We start from the raw sequence: 20,684 nt of genomic DNA on the forward strand, positions 1-20,684 counted from the left end.
TGATGATAACAGAACCACGATTATAAGAGTACTGAACCTGTACCGAAACCCGTTGTAAAACCCCTTGACCTAAGTCAGAAAGGCCCGACGCCACCGCGGATGAATCGATGGACAGAGAGGGCCCCGTAAGGGCCCGTATATTTCAAGTAAGACAACTTAGGGTAGGTAAGTTTTAGTCCTCTTGGTACCGCCACCTTGTCGTGGTGAGGGAGCTTAGTACCCTTTGGCTGATGAACCTCCGAGGTGATCCTATCTCCGCTCCCCTCGCTTCTGCCCCCAGTCTCGACGGGGTAACCTCGCGTGCATGACGCGCAGTTCCTATGTCTGTGAAGGCTCTCGTCTTTAGCATGGTGTTTGTCAGCGGTGGTTTCTCGACTTCGTTGCTGGCAGGTCGCACTGTCTTCATCCAGAAGAAGGGTCTGGTTGACCGGTCAGCCGCCGACTTTAGGCCGATCAGTGTCAGCTCGGTTGCTGTCAGGCACCTACGCAAGATCCTTGCGTCACGATTGAAGCAGTGCAACTTGGTAGACCTCCGCCAACGATGTTTCTCCGACGGATATGCGAAGTACATCGCTATGCTGACTTCGGTCCTTCACGAGACGCGTTACCACCGTCGCGAACGCCATGACGCTTCCCTTGACGTACGTTTTATGACGACATTTATACGTTGGTTGTAAAGAATGGATGTATGGAATACCCTTCAGGCGAAATTTTATTGTAATATCTATTAAACAAGCACTCCTACTTAAGTTCTACTTACGCCATGTGATTGCTCACGAAAAATGAGGAAATACGTGTTTTTTTTTTTTTGCCAATAACATTTATACATTGGTAGTAAAGAATGGATGTAGGTGGTATACGAATATATCCCGATTATCTTTATTGGGTTATATCGTCATCGAATCTGTTGCGAAACAATTTCAGTCTCTTAAAATGTTTTTTTAATTCATTTATAAATAATTGCATGTTATGAAAACCAACGACATTTTGAGGAATTAGCACGTTCACACGATGCATGTACAATGAATTGGTCACGATATAACCCAATAAAGATAGTCGGAATATTCACATATGTCACCTACATCCATTCTTTTCAACCAATGTATAAATGTTTATTGGAAAAAAACAAAAAACACGTATTTCCATATTTTTCGTGAGCGTAAGTAATTCATGGCGTAAGTAGAACTTAAGTAGGAGTGCTTGTTTAATAGATATTACAATAAAATTTCGCCTGAAGGGTAGTTCACCCCCTTGAGGTGGTGTAGCATTACTGGAGAATATTGTGTTTTCACCGTCCTTGTACAGAATACGTTTATGCCAAGTTTCATCGAAATTCCTCCACTGCTTCTATGAAAATTAATATAAAAATCGAATTTTCTCCAAACTTCGGGGGGTTGTTTCACCCCTTTAATGTGGACCATTGCAGTTAAAAATAACACGTGTCTTAGATTTGTCCGTTCTTCAACATATATAAAAATCAATAAGATCGGCAGCGGACATTTGGAAATGTTTGCTTGTTAGTTATTACAGGAAATTTATGCACTGTGGGAAAAAATAGTACAGGACTTTTCGACTTCTTTTTCAACAGAGATAGCGCTGTGTAACCGTAAAACTACGAGTTCTGTTACACCCTGTATAAGCTGACTTTTTTTTCCATATCACCGTAAGGCACGATTGAGTTGAAATTTGGCACACGTATATACCATAGCAAAGGAGAAACAATAAGGAGACGTCTCGGACTAACAATAAATCTACAACAGTAGATCGTCAGGCTACGTTCAAACTGCACTACTGCTAAAGCGTAAGCAGAACTACTGCGCACGAACGGTCTGTCGAAGAGACTCAAGTGTCGACAGACAGTTCGTGCGCCGTAGTTCTGCTTACGCTGTAGCACTAGTGCAGGGCAAACGTAACCTGGTGACCTACTGTTGTAAGTTTAGTCCAAGACGCCTTCTGATGTTTTCCCAGGTCAATCAGCAAGCACGGAAAATTATGCATATGAAATTATTGACCAAAAATTCACTTTTAAACTATTTTCAGATTAAAATTATGCATTCTGAAGAAATTGCGTTATTATGTCATTGAATTCTAAGATTATGTTACCTATTGTAACCATTTTCTCCTCGAAAAGTACGAAATTCCTAACAAGTTTACAGAATATCGTAACTTTCAGGGTCTGAAGGCAAGAATCAATCATACGATGGAGTGAAATTTTGCACATGTATTTACCACGCCAAAGGAGAAAGATTCCGGATGGACCAAATTCTAATATTTTTACTGAAAATTATTATAAGAGACACACTATCCCTCTCTGCACTAAAATCCTCCCACATCGTCCCTACTAAAAGGCACAGGGTTTGGTTCAGCTCCCTTCAGCATAAAAATCCAACAATTTGTTCCTCCAAGGGCCAGAAGTTGGACCTGCTCTTTTTTTTTCTCCAAATGCAAGGCGAAGCATGGAGCATTTGGCAGCTCCCTGTCTCTCTTATTAACCCTTTGCGGGTGCATGTGTCTGTGCAGAGTAGACCAAAAGTCTTTACAAGAAACAGTCCCGTCCGAAACGGTTAAATAATCTTTGCATAACAACTTCACAATCCTCCCATAATCTTCATCATCAAGGACGGCAGCAGCGTTCACTCGTACGTACCAGCAGACCCAAAAACTTTATGACGGTTTTGCGATATCTTGGATGTTCTTGATTATACTCGTAAAACCTTTCTTAAAATTTCTTAATTCAATTCATCCAACTAAGTATAACAATGGAGGGAGCCAAAAATTCTGCCCGCGTTAATTTAAAGAACTATTGGGTTGGCAACTAAATGATTACGGATTTTTTCGACAGATTCTTCTCATTTAAAATCCGCAATCATTTAAATGCCAACCCAATAATAACAAGAACGATTAATGTGCGTCGTTAACAATCAAGTTCTAAACTTTTAAACTTCTTCGTATTTTAAGAAGGAATTTAACATAACATTAAGTCTAAAGGCCCAACGTTCTTAAGCCGTGATCGCTGATCGGGCAGATGCGTCGCAATAAATGTAATTGCATTTAGAATAACGGTTGTAACGGCTACCGTCTCTTTTTAATGTATAATTCATTTGATCTATAATTAGAAAAGACACAGTGAAGGAGCATACCTGACTTTCCATGACTTTATTTTTAAATTCCAACAGCTGCTCCAAATGAAGTTTAGCTTTCTCGAACTCCTTAAATTTCTCTTTATCTTGCATTCTTTTCACTCGTAGAGTATCCAATTTTTCATTCAAATCGCGCATCTGTAACAGGCATTATAATGAACCAATAACGTCAAGTTGTAACTCATGCTGCATATGATTATGTTAACTTCTCAATTGTTTACCTGAGCTTTTAAGTTTTCATTTTCCTGGGCTAGTTGTAGTTGCGATAACTTTTCTTCGACCAAACTAGGCGCCACTCCGGCTCCAGCTATTGCTTGACCTGGCACAAATTGCGGCTTCAACGTTTCCACGAAACCCGTCTGTATGAAACAAAGAAAACCAGTATCAAACAATGAAATGTATTCTCTAACACCGCAGGATGTTTCTTTCGGTGCCGGAATGCCATTGAACGATGCAGTGCCGTTAAAAGATATCCAATGATGCCAAACATAAAAACCAGTCAAAGTAAAGGAAAAATGCGGCAATAAAAGACAACATCCTACGAGGTCATCCATAGATCATAGTGTTCCATGGCGTTGTTGTATGTACACCCAGCAGAATTAGTCGTTGTTAAGGTATTTATTAATATTATTTGTAATAGCAAACACCAAAAAGCTACATCTATATCTCTATTAGTTCTAAAGAACTCAAGAAAACCTAGGAGATGAGTCGAGACGTGTTATATGATTAACATGATACATTTATACAAAGCTAGGTTTCTATAAAGTCTATTCTAGAAAGTGAGAAGTCGTTTATGACAGATGACTCGTTTAATGAATGATCATTCTTTGAACACCACTGCAGCTAAGTGATCCAAACGTTCCGTCAGACTTTCGATCAGGGATTCACCTTCTAAAGTTTTTACTTTATCCTTTCTTTCCCAGTTTCCTTAGAGGGCGGGCAAAGTAATCTACAGGAGAAGGTTCTTTATCGAAAACGCTCGTACCAAGACACGGTTACAAACGAAAAAGCATACCATTGGATGCAAGGGAAGATGATTAATCGGACCAAACCCACTAAAATTTCGAGAACACACGAGTCGCATGATGAACAATGTTACTGATCGTTATGAAATTGTGTTATGGAGGCCATGATATATCGACAAACAGTAACACACGGATGTATAAGATATATCGGATAGGTGATTGTACTAAAGAACGGAAAGATTACAATTAATGAGTATTAATTACATCATTCTGATCATCTTGGGCCTTTGGCTTTTTGCCGGGAGGCGAGCTCGTGCTAGGGGATTTCTGAAACACGTACGTGCATATTCCCATATGAATCCCGCATGAATCTTATGGTTTTAAATTCATTTCTTAAGCGTTCGGTCTCAAATCTGAGTATCTTATTAAAAAGGAACAAAAGACACCCGTTATACGTGACATGCGTTGATGATTTTATACACGAACGTATAATGCGGCGTAGCGGAACATATATAAATATCGTAACATGTTCTGATTAAATTGGTACATAGAAATATTCCCTATTTCCACTATTATACGCAATAATACGCATGTTAAGGTGAAATGAAACGGGCCTCTGAGGCGTCAAAATATCTACATAACTTTTCCCCGAACTGGATGCACCGAATCATTTAAAACTTTAGAAAGTGATTATGGAGGTATTAAGGTTATATGAAAGAATCAGCCTATATATTGTTATGCCCTAACATTATAACTCCCTTTTAATCTTTTACCACTCGCCGGACCCTGGGAACATTGATGGACACCGCTTCGCAGCGTTAGTTTTTATGTCAGCAAAATTGTATCTCGTCACAGGAATACCCTTTGTCTTATCCTTAGCCCTGCTCTCTCAGCTCCCGAGAAGAGTCAGTCGTAACTGTCTGCCCGAATCAACACGTCGTCATGGACCAATAGTATTTGACGTGCAAATTAATAAACAATTAATTACGAAAGTTAGTGGTATAAAATTGTCGTGATTCCTCAAGAAGACAAATACCTCACGGCATAACAATATATATCTGAGAAGTCAAATCGTTGGTGAAAGTATTCTCCGATTTGGGTGTACCGATTCGCTTCAAACTTTACCACGTGAATATGGAGACCCTAAAGTAGGTCCTGAAACTCATAAAATTTCATTTTTCATACAAAATTAATTTATTCGTCATAGACTAGAACCAACATGGCGTGGTTCGTCCAAGTTTTCACCGTTTTACGCTTCTTGGAGGCTTAGAATCGAAAATGAAGAGTTTCAAGACCTACCTCGAACAACTTAGAATACCGTAGAAATGGAATATTACAGAGCCAGATGGGAAAATATGGAAAATACTTTCACCAACGATTGCAAGAGAATGTTGGCTGCATGTTTTTAAAGCAGAAACTTAGTTTCAGCTAAACGCCACAGATGGCGACGTTGATCCTAAACAGTCGATAGAATAATGAATTCGCGGGATTTCGACAGTTTTACATCGATCACTTCAACATTATTTGACTGAAATGACATATGGAACGCTTCAGTTCATACAATTCTCAACGTGGACTGTAAAAGACATCAACGCAAATATAAATGTCGGTAACGTGACGCGCCAGCTTATATTACAGCTCGAGTATTCAAAATGACGTTACCACCAATAAGGATATAGATGAATTTTAATTTATCGACTTCGATTAAATTTCTCAGCGCTTTTCATACCATCTTAAGAAAGAACATGACATTTGTGAAACGTCATTTAAAAAATAATTGTTTTTATTTATCCCAGACAAGAACCAAGAACAAACGGTTTTGATATTTTACGTTTTTCGAAATCTTAGAATCAATATCGAAGACGTTCACGTCCTATGCATAACAATTTAAAATACTGTACTAATTGGGTACTACAGACTTGTGTGGGAAATACCGAGAAAAATGGATTAAAACCAACTCAAAAATGCAAGTACTTGGGGGTCGAATTGAATTCAGTTACCATAACGACAATATGACGAATTTTACTGCCCGTTTAGAGTATGATTTTTTATGGTGGCACGACAATATCTAAAAAAACGAGTTGTCCAATTAGAGGTAATGAATATAATTTTGAAATTTTTTCGGATGACAGGCTGGGCAGCTGTCTGTGAAGAAGGTCGAGCACATGGGCATTGCAGCGAAGAAAAAAAGGCATTCAAAATAAATTATCTTAAACTACTAGCGGAATTTTCTGGACTGAAATGCTTTGCATCCAATTTCAAAAATTGTAACATTCTTTTGAGAGGTGTGACTTGGCAGAATTCTGCCGTCACAAGTCGGGGCGGAGCGGTGGCAATAAGTACCAAATTTGGTTATTTTATTCTATTTTAGCATCGGTTGGCGACACTCGGGGTGATCTCGGGCAATCAGTAGTTGTATTTGTTGTATTTGTAAGTTTATTGTTATATTTATAGGTAACGTTATGCATTATGTTTTCTAAGCCGATACACCTGTCGCGTAGAATTTTATAATTCGGGCCATTGCCCTACTGGTCTGAGTTGGGTTATTGTATAATACAAATATACGGGTCGAATTCAGAACCTCCTCAGGTTTTGAAGTCGGTCAAAAATACATGTACATCAATTTCAAAATTATACTTTCCCCAAATTCGTATGTCCGTGTAAATATAGTTTCTAGCGCAAAACTACTCCCCCCAACCAAATACAAAAAAATTGTAAATTACTTCTAACTATATATAGGAAAATTAGAATCTATATGTGAAGAGAAAAACTTTATTTGGCGAGCATTACAATAATTTTATTTCATCGGTTAATAAATTCTGAATATATGTTATTTGCTTGTATGAAGTAGAAGACTAGATTTGCATAGACATGATTTTGGAGGAAAATGAAATTTTTTCAACAGTTGTACGCATATTTTATGTAAAACAAAATGTACTATGAAATTTGAAAAAAGATGCACCGTGTACAGAGGAGGCAAAGCGGGTCTTTTAATACTCGGCGTGACCTCACAATATGAATCATAGACTCGTGGGTGCAGGAAGCTCTTTCTCCCCCTTACACTACTTCTCTTCACTTGCACCATTCTCACTTTCCCCCCCAACTTCTTCTTAAGGTGATACGAAAGGGTCATTCTATATATCAAAATATGAAAATATTTATAAAACTTTTCTCCGAACTGAATATAATGACCCTTTCATATCACCTTAACTCCTCGTCAGCCTCGATTTTGGTCACACACTTCCCACTCACTTTTACCCATGGACGTAGGATGTATGAATTCCGATATAATTCCCATTTTTAATGTACTTTAAGACGATATTTTCATTTTTACTTTAAAATGAGAACTGTCAGAATTATGATGGGCACCGCAGAAGCTCTTACCACCTAACCGATACTACGGGATCCCGTGTACACGTTTTATTTTGATATTTATTTATAAACATTTTACTGAATGAATACAAAAGTATGAACTTTAAGATGGATTTATAGATTTTATAATAAAACAAACTTTGCTACGAAAAAAATTGCGAAATTTCACTTTCTTTTCTTAATCCTAGGTATTGTAACGGTTCCAACGTTCACCGCGCGCCACTATATACCGCGACCATTAGTCCGGCGCAATTCGGGCACGCGATATTGCGCGGCGATATTTAGAAGGGAGTATGGAGGCCCTAGGTGAGAGAACCGCGGAGCGCCTCGAGACGGTACTTGAATTCTGACTTTGAAGGGTAATACCTCGGAAGTGCGAGGACACATCACGGAGACTCGCATTTACACTTTCGTTCCGGTGTGAACTCTGAATCCTCGGGGTTGGGAATTGTTACTCAACCCTCAAAGACCAGATCGAAAAACCGAAGCGAACGTATGCTTTTTGATTTAATTACTTTCAGGAACTAAAACCAGTGGGCCTGGCAAAGCCGCCATCCCACATCCTGGTTACTCCAATCCCGCAAACGTCCTCCTCTCAACCACCTTTCGGCCCTGCATTGCAGCAGACTCCGACCATCATAACCTCCTATAAACCCGAAATCAGTCGATCTCCGCAACTGGATAACTTAGCATAAGTCGCACTAACCCCCGGAGAGCACTGCTTCGGGAAGACCCGTATCTTCGCGGTCCCATTACCAGACATCGTTGTTAAGATGAAGTGAAACCCCCTTCAAATCAGTCGATTCTAATACAACACTTTTTTTTAAGGGTATTAGACCAAACTATCCGAAACTTTGACACATCACTCCTGATCATCTAAGAATTGTCCTGACACATTCAAAATTTGGATTTTTCAAACAAATTTTTTAACTCAGCCCAGACCAGAACCAAAATGGCGTCGTGCTCTGAGTTTTCGATCGATATACAATTATCGAAGGCTCTGATATGAGAAACGAAAGGGTCAGGACAATTTTACGACAATTTAGAACACTCTGGTAATCGATAAACTCGCATTTGAACGGGATAAAGGCAAAAAAAGTGTTGTATGCGCTTCTATGCTATAACGATGGTAATACGAGGTCTTGGAGTGAAAATTCAATTGACCTGGAAATCACAGATGGCGCAGGGGGTCCCTATGCAGTCAATTAGGGCCCCAGAAAGCATGAATCCAGAGGATTTCTGGAGTTCTACTTTGATTTCTAGATATTTATTGCACGAAAACGACAGGTGGAGTATGCCATTTGGTACAATATCCAATATAATTCGACACAGTTGTCAATATAAAAACGAACGTCGGCAACGTAGGCATTTAGAAAATCTTCTTTATCGACGTTGATCAAGTTCCTCGACGTGTTTCACTTCACCTTAATAACCAGCAAGAATTCAGTTCGAGGCCGCTCAGCCATCCCGGAGTCAGGGTCGTGATTCTCAAAGTTGAATCCCAATAAAGGTACTCGTATTCGACTTGACTAGCGACGGCTAACCTTCATCGCGAAGCAGAATTATGAGCACGAATTAAAAAAAGAAGGTGGGAAAGGTGTTCACGTTCTTTCACACCTAATCCGCTCAAAGATTAATCCCTACAACCTACGATCCATGAATCCAAATCCACTCGGCTCTATGATGAATAAATACAGCGCCCTATTGATGGAATAAGACGTTCTTACTGAGAGTCAATTTCCCATCCTGTCCTTTCCTGGAATTCGAGCCATAAATAATGGAAGCGTCTTCAATCGGATTATGTCGTGGAACGACCTTTCTTAACTATGACAATCCGAATGCCTATTTTGAATTTCGCGTCGTTCTTTAGTTTGGCACTCGGAGCGCACTTTGTGTCCCGCGCATCGCATTCGAGAAACCTCTCGAACGATTCGATACATCGTTTTGGTGTGCTCCGATCCAGGCTTCAATCTGTAACGTACTTTTTACCTTGAGGATGCAATACCCGAATAAAGAGCACAAAACCATGTTTCTACACTTGTTTTAATATTCGGATCGCCCACTGACACCCCAACTTTTAATAGATTAGGATGCATCTAATTGAATTAAAGCGGCCCGAAAATCAAAGGAGACCCGAAGAAAACTAAATCGCCAAATTCGTGCTAAACAGTTCGACTCCGGAACACCTGACGGTACAAAAACTCGCTCAAACCGTCTCAAAATATTCACTCGCTCAGCTGTTTGATCGCGTAACGATTTCCACTCTCTCGTCGGTCTCAACATCTTTTGAAAATTAAATTAAAATTAACCCTTTCGTTACGAGCGCCGACTATAATAGTCGTCATCCGCGCGATGACCTGGATGTACGATCGCCGACTATAATCGGCACACATATGACGATTTTTGCGTACGAGCGCCGACTTTAGTCGGGAACAATTTCTCTCATATCTGTAGAGTATCTTTTGATTGTATTGATCTGTATTGGATTAATCATACTAAAAGTACATTTTGATCATAAGTAGCACATTTTGGCCATCAAAACCAGATGAGAAGACGAAAGAATTTGGTATAACTTTTAATTTCTTAAAAGTTGAAGGTTAGAGTTTTATTTGGAAATTGAATAATGGAATAATACGACAAAACATTTGTTATTTAACACTTAGAAAAGTGTACATACAGAAGGACGTCAAGGTCGCGTTGTTTAGGTGGAAGACGTATGTTCGAACGACGAAGACTGCCGACGCGCAATGTGCACCCTTGCGGCGCGGTGTCGCGTTCAGTGGCGGCTGACTGCCGTAACGAAAGGGTTAAAACTCAAGTCTCAAGAATCGCGAGGCTCGAACCCTCGAAGGCTGACTTTATTCCGTGCATAGGCTCGGACTGAATTCAGACTATTACGGTATATGTGGTCTCTTAAATGAAATTGAACTATACCAAGTTCCAAATGTGCAATTACATTTTGTATGAAAATGAAGACTCATAGTATTTTTATTTAACAAACTAGCTAATACCCTTCCCTTCTTTATTTATTTATTTATTTCGTATTTTCAGGTGAAAACGAAATATATCAAGTTGGTGTAAAAATAACGGAAATTTGTATACACTGTCGATGCTTAAAAACTGCAATTATTTTTGTATCAACCTAATAATTAACCTAATAGTTTGTCCTCGTTGCCTTAATCAGCTTACACATATATTAAGAGTCTAGATAAAATTTAACCATTAATTTCGGATTATGGAAGTTTAAGCAAAAAAAATCTCGCTGAAAATTCTCAGGCACTACGCTTGAATATAATTTACGACACTAAATGATAATATTTACTGTAACATTAATTACAAGGCTTCACAAATCAACATGTATACAAAATATACACATATTACATATATTACAATAGTTTATATCGAATCGCATACCAAGAAATACGACACATATAATTTGTTAACAATCCGATTTGTGTAAATCAATACATTGAAAAAAGGGAAAATTTACATTAAACGTGAACAAGAGAATATACTTAAAGAATGAATCGATTATAGAAAACGGAATCTACATAATATATTCTTCATTATAGGAGGCATTAACTACTTGTAAATTCAACAGCTTCACTATAGATCCTTGAATTATTAAATGGTTAAATATATATAGAGCTTACAAAACTTAATCTCTTTCCCCATATGTAAATGTATATTTCAAAGGTATATTTTGTATAAATATATGTTTCAAGCTGTTTTCCAATCAAAAATATTTATACTCATATGTACATGATGATCCTTCGTTGATGCAAAATAATTTGTCAATCTTACATACTGCAGCTAAAGAATTTCCCGATAAAATATTCCTGTTACACAGTTTTTGTTATATAAATAATAAACGGTATTCAACAAAATTAAGTGTTCAAATAAAACACTTATAGTAGGATATTATTTAGTTACCGTTTCACTATATATGTACGTGTGCTTGTACTTTGCTATATTTTTATTACTTTTGTTAATATCCATTGCATATGCAATCAATTATTTCGTATACTCAAAAGTGCATACAAGTATATCATATTCATAGTTAATATGGAGAATTTGGTAATTTGCTTCTAATAATGTTAGTAATATAATATAAGACCCTAATCGTTTAATGAATGTACAAGGTGTTGTAAAAAGATGGATCCTATTTGTGTTGAGTAATATATTGAAATTGAATTCATCTTTTAGCAGCACCCAGTACTTTCTTTTATTTGTCAGAAAGTTGATAAGTTTTCCTTTTACGAATGCTATCTTTTTAAGCAAACGGTATATTACATCATTTTAAAGTATCTTAGAATGTATTAAAAGTTTGATGAAAATGAATAAATACCTCGATAAAAGATGCACGTTTAGTGGACGTAGGAGCGGGTATATGCGACTCTCCCCCATCTTTACGATCATATTGTGATCCAGGTAAACTCTCTGTACTTGGAGCATGTAACTGAGTTCTACTATCGGCTAAGGACAGGCGAGAACTGCAAGTCAAAGAAAAAGATTAAAGAGATATACTTGAATTGAATTCAAACAATGATGTTGTGAACCAAATTAGTCACGATATACATTATCGCGCTTCCTTTCAATACAAATATAAAAAGTATGAATACGCGTATATACGTACGACTACACATATATGTATATGAATATATACATGTATAGGGTGTCCCATAATGGATAATTAATCTTTCAAGGAGTGAAAGAGGGTGGAATTTTAAACTAGAAGTCCCTTTTCCATTTTCCTTCCCAGAGTACGCAGGATTGTAGCACGCCGTGGGGCCCCTCGCTCATTCCTTACGTTCCTCCAGAAAAAATTCCATTTTAATATCTCACACTATTTAATAAGTGAATAAAGAAATAAGTAAATATAAAAACAGTTAGAAATTCATGAAATGATCAATTTACAAATCATTATTTAACTATATAATAAATCAATGAATTACTGACTGACCGATCAATTGTCCAATTCATTAATCCATTCATTGGAAAATTAATCGGTCAGTCAGTAATTTATTGATTTATTATGCAGTTAAATAATTATTATTACATTAATCATGTGATCAATTTATAATTGTTTTTATTCTTATTTACTTATTTTTTCATTCATTTATTAAATACTTTGACATATTACAATGAAATTTTTTCTGGCAGAACGTAAGGCATGAGCGAGGGGTTCGAAGGTGCACTCCCCTGCCGCCCCTGCCGCCCCTGCCGCCCCTGCCGCCCTGCGTGCTCCGGCTACGCGCCCATCTCATTCGTCAACTTTAATTGCTAATAACTCGATGGAAAATGTTCTGAGCCAAAAATGGAAAAGGAACTTCTAGTTCAAAATTCCACCCTCTTTTATTCCTTAAAATATTAATTATCTATTATAAGACACCCTGTATGTACAGAGTATCCCATTTTAAAGTTTACATTGGAATAACTCCTCAGGAAAGTATTTTTTGAACATAAATATCCAAACCATAAGTTGTAGTATTCAAAAGTGGACACCAGATGGTGAAATCGATTCGTTAAAAGTTATATAATGTTTAAATTGTTATACCTTTAATACCCCTAGCATTGGCGTTGCTAGTTTTCACGGTCAAATTTAATTACTCTGAAATGAGGTAACATCGTTTACCGAATAGGGTGTTCGAAGGTAGCATCATCGATTTGTTGACAATATTGTATTCGGCGCTCAGTATCAAATCAAGTGTTTAACAATTTAAATAAAATGAAACATTAAACAATTTGAGCAATATCAAACGTTTAACAGTTTAAATAATATCAAATGTTTAACGGTATAAACAATTTAAAATATTTAACCGTTTAAATAATACCAAATGTTTAACAATCTAAACATTAGGTAACCATTAATAAATCAGTATCACCATCCGTCGTCAAAGAGTTCAGAAGTTTCCATACAAGCCCAGAAGGATATGAACGTTTGACGCTCGATAAATAGCACATTAGCCAACGGATGGCGGCACTGTATTCATCTCTCTATCTCTCTTAATCTTACGGCAATACATAGCGAATTGCATTATTTTTTACATTATCTTACTCACAGTATTCGCCTTTCTGCGCATGTCTGTCTCCCTCTCATATATGTAAGATACTGTTGTCAGGATTGGGTAAGTATAATACGTCCCTAGTTTTCTACGTAGGCACGAAGTATATTATCCCAAACTAAATGTGCAAAGCGCATGCGTAATATCGTCAATAGCCAATGAGAGTCCACCAATTTACCTGTAAGAGAGATTCTCATTGGCTATTAAGGGGATTGCGTTTTACGCATCCACGAATCCGCGCACATTCAGCCTTGGAAATTTGAAATGTATGCATATATGTGCATTTGACGTTTGTTTATAACGGCTGATAACGGCTATTTGAAGTCGTAAGATTCGTAACCAATATTTGTATCAAAATGTGTAAAGATGTAAGACCAAGAAGTTAATTATGGGATGAAACAAATGGACAAGTTCGATGTTTATAATCTAACGGATACCGCTTGCCCTACGTCTGTCTTGTCCGCCATATTTGATACGTTTCCTACGGTAAACTATTTGATTTACGTAATATACGTCAAAAACCTCGAAAATCGTGAAATTACCTAACCCTGCTGTTAATTAAAGTGTGCTATCTCTCTTCCTCCCTCCTCCTCCTAGTTTATTAGCCACCTTTCACAAGCATCAAACGCTAACATAAGATCTAGACTTCTATGAAACCTCTAAATTCTTTGCTAATATCCACTTCTGAACCCTACAACCTATGTCTAGACATTTTCCCTAGAAAATGCTTTCCTCAGTGGTTATTCCAGTGGTAATTTCTTTGACCTTAAACTAACTCTTAAGGATCAATTTGACCTAATATCGCGATGGCATATTTGGACGCAAAATGTTATGCTTTTTTTATTTCTGGGGTCAGAAATAGAGGTTTTCGTTTAAAAAAAAATCAAATTGACCTTGAAATAACCTAAATTTTAGTCCGAGGTCAAAGTCAACGTTACCGTTAACTGTCCCTCTCGAAACCCTATTACTTTTATCTAAAAAAATTTTTTTCGAAAATGCTTTGCTGAAGAGATATTCCAATGGAAACTCTAAAATGAAACATCCTGTAAGTACATACACATACATATGTATGCATACAGAGAAGCAATGATTTCAAAATACTATATAATCGCGACCTCTTTAAAAAGTACCCTTACCCCGAAAGTTTCTCACTTTGTTGACGTGTAGCTTGTGCAGGAGACGTTTTCCTTCTGACACTTTTCGTAAGCAGCATGTATGTGTGAAGATTTCATTAATTCAACAAAGTTTCATAAGTGGACATTATGCATGTATACGATATATAAACTAAAAGACCAATCTCAAAATTATAATTAACGATTACAACGTTTAAGGAAATTATTCAAAACTTACGCAGTTGGTTCATTTCTCCGTCTCATGCTATTGCTGGTGCAGAAAGTTATACCTTGTTAAGCATTTATTTCATCAAAAATATCTTGCATAAAAAAGCTCCTTGAGAAGAACAGTGATGAAATGCTTTCTAACAAATTATATAATAACAGTGAAATGCATTAACTTTTAATTACTAACAGCGTCGAATTCGAGTATATTTTTAATTTGTAAGGCCACTTAAAGTGAAGTGAAACACGTCGATTAACTTGATCAACGTCGATAAAGAAGATTTTTCTAAATGCCTACGTTGCCGACGTTCGTTTTTATATCGACAGCTGTACCGAATTATATTGGGTATTGTACCAAATGGCATACTCCACCTGTCGTTTTCGTAAAATAATTGTTAAGAAATCGAAGTAAAACTCTAGAAATCCTCTGGATTCATGCTTTGTGGGGCCCTAATTGACTGCAGAGGGACCCCCTGCGCCATCTGTGATTTCCAGGTCAATTAAATTTTCACTCCGAGACCTCGTATTACCATCGTTTTAGCATAGAAGCGTATACAACACTTTTTTTGCCCTTATCCCGTTCAAATGCGAGTTTATCGACTATCAAAGTGTTCTAAATTGTCGTAAAATTGTCCTGACCCTTTCGTTTCTCATATCAGAACCTTCGATAATTATATACTAATCGAAATATGAGAGCTCGACGCCATTTTGGTTCCCATTTGGGCTGAGTTAAAAAGTTTTTTTCAAAAATCCAAATTTTGAATGTGTCAGGACAATTCTTAGATGATCAGGAGTGATGTGTCAAAGTTTCGGACGGTTTGGTCTAATACCCTTAAAAAAAAGTGTTGTATTCGAATCGACTGATTTGAAGGGTGTTTCACTTCACCTTAACTTTAAAATTTGTTTTAATCCATAGTCATATAACCTTCAAAACACCTTAAAACAACAATGTGGCTCATGATGTAAATTTCTCCATTAGAATTTTGACGAAAGAAGTTCTATGGCCATTTATACACATGGAAAGAATATGTGCTGGCGTGTCGACGCATCCGTAAAATGACTGCCCCCCTCTCCCAAGACAGGTGGACAGAGTAGCGGAACAAGAAAAGGATTCCATTTTTAGATAACTCAAAAGAAAACAAAAGTAAATGCATTTTGATCAATAATCCTTTCCAGGAAATTCCAAATTTTGAAATCCATGCATTAGTAAAAAATGTATCAATTCTAAGGAATCGATTAATATAATTGAAGCAATAAATATGGGTTGAAAAGTACATCTCAAGTCGGTACTATCAAATAAAACAATACATTTTATTTAAACGTGATTAGAGGAGTTCGACAAACCTTAACATAAGTGAACGTTATCTGACATAATCAGACACATTTGAATAAAGCACTAAGTTTTAATCCAATGAAACTAAATGAAACTAAGTGCTTACCTTGAAGCAACCATTATAACTGAGAGAAAAATATTAAGTAACTTTCACGTTACTTAAAGAACATCATTAGTATTTACTTTATTTTATACTGCTTTTACAGTATTGTTACTACAGCAACAACTTTTTAACTCTAATTTCTGTTTATTAATATAATAAACCGTCACATATTCAAAAAGCTTAAAACATCAGACAATTGTATAAAATGTTTACTTTATATTGTTATCTCAACCCCGTTCCACCTCATTTGTATTATGAAGGAATACGATCTGATTCAGGCTGGGAGCGACAGGCGATGAGCAGCAAGCGACAACTGATAATATTGCTGGATTTTGCAGAATCGACAATGAGAGGGTAGAAAAATTGCTTCGTGCATTGGTTGTCACTTGCTGCTCGTTGCTTGTCACTCCCGGTATGAATTAAGCCACTGGCCAATGCAAAGTAATTGCATATAGTTTATACGTTATCTAGCGTTTTGGGTACGGAAATATTCCAGAACAGCCTTCAATCGTTTTAACATCTAACTTTCTAAATTCTTAGGGGAAAAGAATCGAATCTAGAAAAATCGCGAGCTTCAAGAAACAAGAGAGTAATCGATTAACCAACAGGTAAAAAAATCGATTTTGTAAGAATAGATCAACCTGGTGGCATAGCTTCAAAGCGGTCAGAATAAAAGTAGCATTAGAGCTAACCACATTGACCTCTATACATTTATAAACTTCCTCGTCTAATATGCAGTAATACACAAACGAGAGCTTATATCAAAGTATTTTGGAATTGTATGCAACTGTACCTATTCAGACGACTTCTAGCTCTGGCTGCCCCACTGTCATCGGGTGTCGTAGCACTGCTACCGGCAGAAGATGGACTAACAGGTTCCACCCGATTTCCAGATTCATCCAATAAAATGAGTTGAGATTGCCGCACAAACATTCCATGATTTTCCTGGCACTAAACAGTAAAATAAAATTACAAACAAGTTTAAACCATTCAAAGCTAGAACTCTTTTTCTTTGCATTGCGATTGCTGTCTGCAGTATACATGGCATATCAACGACTCCAAATGATTTACATCCCAAAATTACACGCAATTTTCTTGCTCATAACAATCAGATTAAAATTAAGACATTGATTAATTATACACTGTGGTATATTCTAAAATATCAACAAAATGGTTACACTAAATTCCAACTACAATTATTATTCCCTATAAGAGAACATATTCTTTTTAATGATATTACAAAGTAGATATAGTCACTTAATATGATATAAAGTAAATAACTTCTTTTAAAAAGTGCATACACAAATCCATTTTATAATGAACTATATATAAAACCTATAGTAAATATATAAGGATCAGACAAAACAAAAATGAAAAACGGAGATAGGTGTATCACTTTTCTCCGGCTAATGAAATCTTCAATCTATATATTAATAGGAATCTACTACTAATATTCAGTAAATAATAAACATACTACACATTTATACTAATAGAAAGAAAAGGAAGATTATATATTTGAATGTGCATGGTAGTCGCAAAATCTATAGAACTGATTTTAATCCAATTTTTATAGGTATTTGTTATGACCTTTTGAATAATATAGATTTTGTTTTATTACTTTATTGTACCAGGGAGCTTATTGACAAATGAAAATGTCAATTACTTTGGCCATCATTATTGTCATAACATGGATAGTTATATATTACCTTATCATACCTGGGGAAAGGATACACAATTTATATTATTACTCTGGAATAGGAAAAAATTGAATGCAGTATATCCAAAAATAGTAATCTAAAAAAATATGACTATATTGCTTATCACTTATGGAATTAAAATTATAGAATAAATACGAAACAAGCCCTGGCAACACCAGATTTAACAGCTAACTTAATTATATTATTTATGATACATTTCATTCAGTTGTGCAATCAAAAGTGACCCCATACTTTCATATCTCTTATTGATAATTATTTGTATTAAACGTGATAATTAAATGGCATTTGAGTTGATACAAATATCGTTTTTAATGAAATATATACTATTTTATATTACATTCATCAAGATGTCACAATAATTAAAACACTCTAGTTTAAATCATTAAAATATTAAAAAAATGTTCTTTTCAACATAACCTTCATTCTACCTTTTTGAAAAACTAATATTAATCCTTTAGTTACGACAGATCTAAACAAGGAACGCTATCGCCTATACAGATGAAAGTAACACAATCACAATGTGACTAATATGAAGAAATTTCCTCGCCATCCACGCGATGCACACAGCTTCCAGAGCAAGAAAATACGTAAGCCATTGTAGTGGCTTTTCATTAAGAAATGTCACTCGGAGAAAAATCACTATAGTGACATAACAACTCAAAAAATGGCTTAGTATGATGTCACATCGTAATAATAAAGAGATTATATCAATCAAAACTAAAACAACCATAAATCGAAGATTAAACATAAGAACAATAAATTTAATGGGATATGCCTTACCTTGAAGTAAGAATGCCCTTTAATTGTACCATTATTCTTCCCCTTAGGTTCATCAAGAATTACACCGATCCATTTACCAGAAGCAAAGGTGGGATTACCTATATAAGCAATATGCCCACAGCAGTCTTTCCCATTAACTTCTACTCGTTGGCCAACTTTATACATCTTTACAGGAAAACTGCAAATTCCTTCGGGAAAAACTGCAGCGCTGCTGTTATCGTGCCGTTATTCAGAACGGTCGATCGACAACTTTCTTTTGAATTCCTGTCATGAACGCGGTATAACCTAAAATATTTCCAGAACACAGCAACGTGAGAATAAATTAATCAAAAAGGGGAAACTAAAAAACGTTACATAAATCATGAATTAATAACGAATCGTAAATTAATAACACTACAATGCTCATTGCTTAAAATACAGTATCAGTCACTCTGACAGAGAGTAGCACAGAGTACCCACAGAGTTAAGGTCAGAAATTGCGTTTCCTGTGACTACGTCTCCATCGAACACTGGTATTCGTCGATGGTTACCTCCAGGTCCGCACTGCCCTCTCGGGCCGCGAAGCGTACTAGCGGCGGGAGTACCGCGGAATTTGAATCGCCTGAGGGGCAGAATGGATTTCCTAAACTCAATAAATATTCATAAACAAAAACAATTAATGGAAATTATTTAAGTATTATTGTGGAGTGTCCCTGACCCACCTAACGTAGTTTTTGTTAAATGATAATTTACAGAATTTTTAAAATAATATAATAAAACATTATTAAATGTTAACAAGTTTTTTAGCGATTCAATTGTTCTATTCACTGAACCGCAGTTAGAATATTATCTTAGCTTAAAAAAATAGTTTGCTAATATTTAAAGTGAAATGCCGTAGGAAAATTTACGATGCATCCACTTTCGAACATAGAAGCGGAATTATGATTTCATGTCTCTTATGTACTTACGTTCTACACTTTTCTTCGTATTCCTCGAATAAATGGACACCTGTAAGTCATTAAATGAGCATGTAAATGAGCACCCGTAAATATAAGTAAGACAATCCTTATCCGAGTTTTTTCTAAACGCAAATCCGAGTAACTTTTATAAATTGAATTCATTCAAAATAAGTATTGCGACGAAAATTCCTATTCCCGACTGGCAAGCCGTCATACGCCCCGTCTCGAGTATAGAAAGGATGTCAAGCCCGATCGTCGGCTCTTTCAGAAGCCCGATTTATTTGAAGGCGCCAGGTGCGCGCGCGCACCTCGGGATTCCGGTACCCGGTAGCACAAGTAAGCCGACTCGGCCCGTTAGGCGGGACCTACCCGAACGTATTCGACTGACCACTCAGCCCCGCGAGGAACTTACGCTCTTCGTGGTACAGTAGAGCCGGGGGGTTCGGCGCGATAACGAATCAACCGAGAGAGAGAGTCGTCCTCGAAATTCGCGGAACATAGAAGGTTTGCTAAATGAAACAAAATCCGTGCGATAAACAACCCGTCGGGATCTTTTATTGTGCCTCGTGCGACCTCAACATAACGGGCGCGTCCACGGTACAATATTACCGGACGAGGGACACCTGTCGAATGGAAGTGTAGAGAACGGGAATACAAAATTAACAAGGCCGCGTCGTGATTGATAACCCCACGGTAGGCGCCCAAAAGGGCGCAACGCCCGGTCGGGAGGACCTTTAATGCCCCTCGAAGCCTCCGGAAGGGCCCGGCGCCCGGTAACTGCGCAGCGATACGTAACAGTTACACCGGCCCGCGTAGGGCTCCTACACCACTCGCTCACCCTAATCCACGCGTACGTGGCTACGCTAATTCCACCAACCACTTCCGGCGAGAATAACGGCGGTAATTCCGATATAATTTTCCATGAGACGAGAG

General features: G+C 37.0%; 1 protein-coding gene across 7 annotated transcripts in view; it reads right to left on the reverse strand.

Annotated features, from left to right (window-relative positions):
- LOC105698582 (dynactin subunit 1) overlaps window positions 1-20,684 on the reverse strand; it is a 50,293-nt gene that overhangs the window by 11,277 nt on the left and 18,332 nt on the right. The window contains exons 1-9 of one of the 7 annotated variants that reach the window (XM_012422944.1): window positions 19,273-19,314; window positions 18,814-19,098; window positions 17,109-17,266; window positions 14,893-14,925; window positions 14,679-14,738; window positions 11,826-11,970; window positions 4,370-4,432; window positions 3,362-3,499; window positions 3,141-3,278 (exon numbers count right to left, since the gene is read on the reverse strand). In XM_012422944.1, the coding sequence (XP_012278367.1) occupies window positions 3,141-3,278; window positions 3,362-3,499; window positions 4,370-4,432; window positions 11,826-11,970; window positions 14,679-14,738; window positions 14,893-14,925; window positions 17,109-17,266; window positions 18,814-18,978 (900 nt within the window). In that variant the 5' untranslated portion in view covers window positions 18,979-19,098; window positions 19,273-19,314. Of the gene's footprint in view, window positions 1-3,140; window positions 3,279-3,361; window positions 3,500-4,369; window positions 4,433-11,825; window positions 11,971-14,678; window positions 14,739-14,892; window positions 15,020-17,108; window positions 17,267-18,813; window positions 19,315-20,684 lie in introns of those variants that run through there. The other 6 variants (XM_012422945.1, XM_012422946.2, XM_023434079.1 and 3 more) reach the window with 6 other exon arrangements.

This window comes from Orussus abietinus, unplaced genomic scaffold (assembly GCF_000612105.2).
Source record: "Orussus abietinus isolate OABI.00-Male unplaced genomic scaffold, Oabi_2.0 scaffold294, whole genome shotgun sequence".
NCBI classification, from domain to species: Eukaryota; Metazoa; Arthropoda; class Insecta; order Hymenoptera; family Orussidae; genus Orussus; species Orussus abietinus.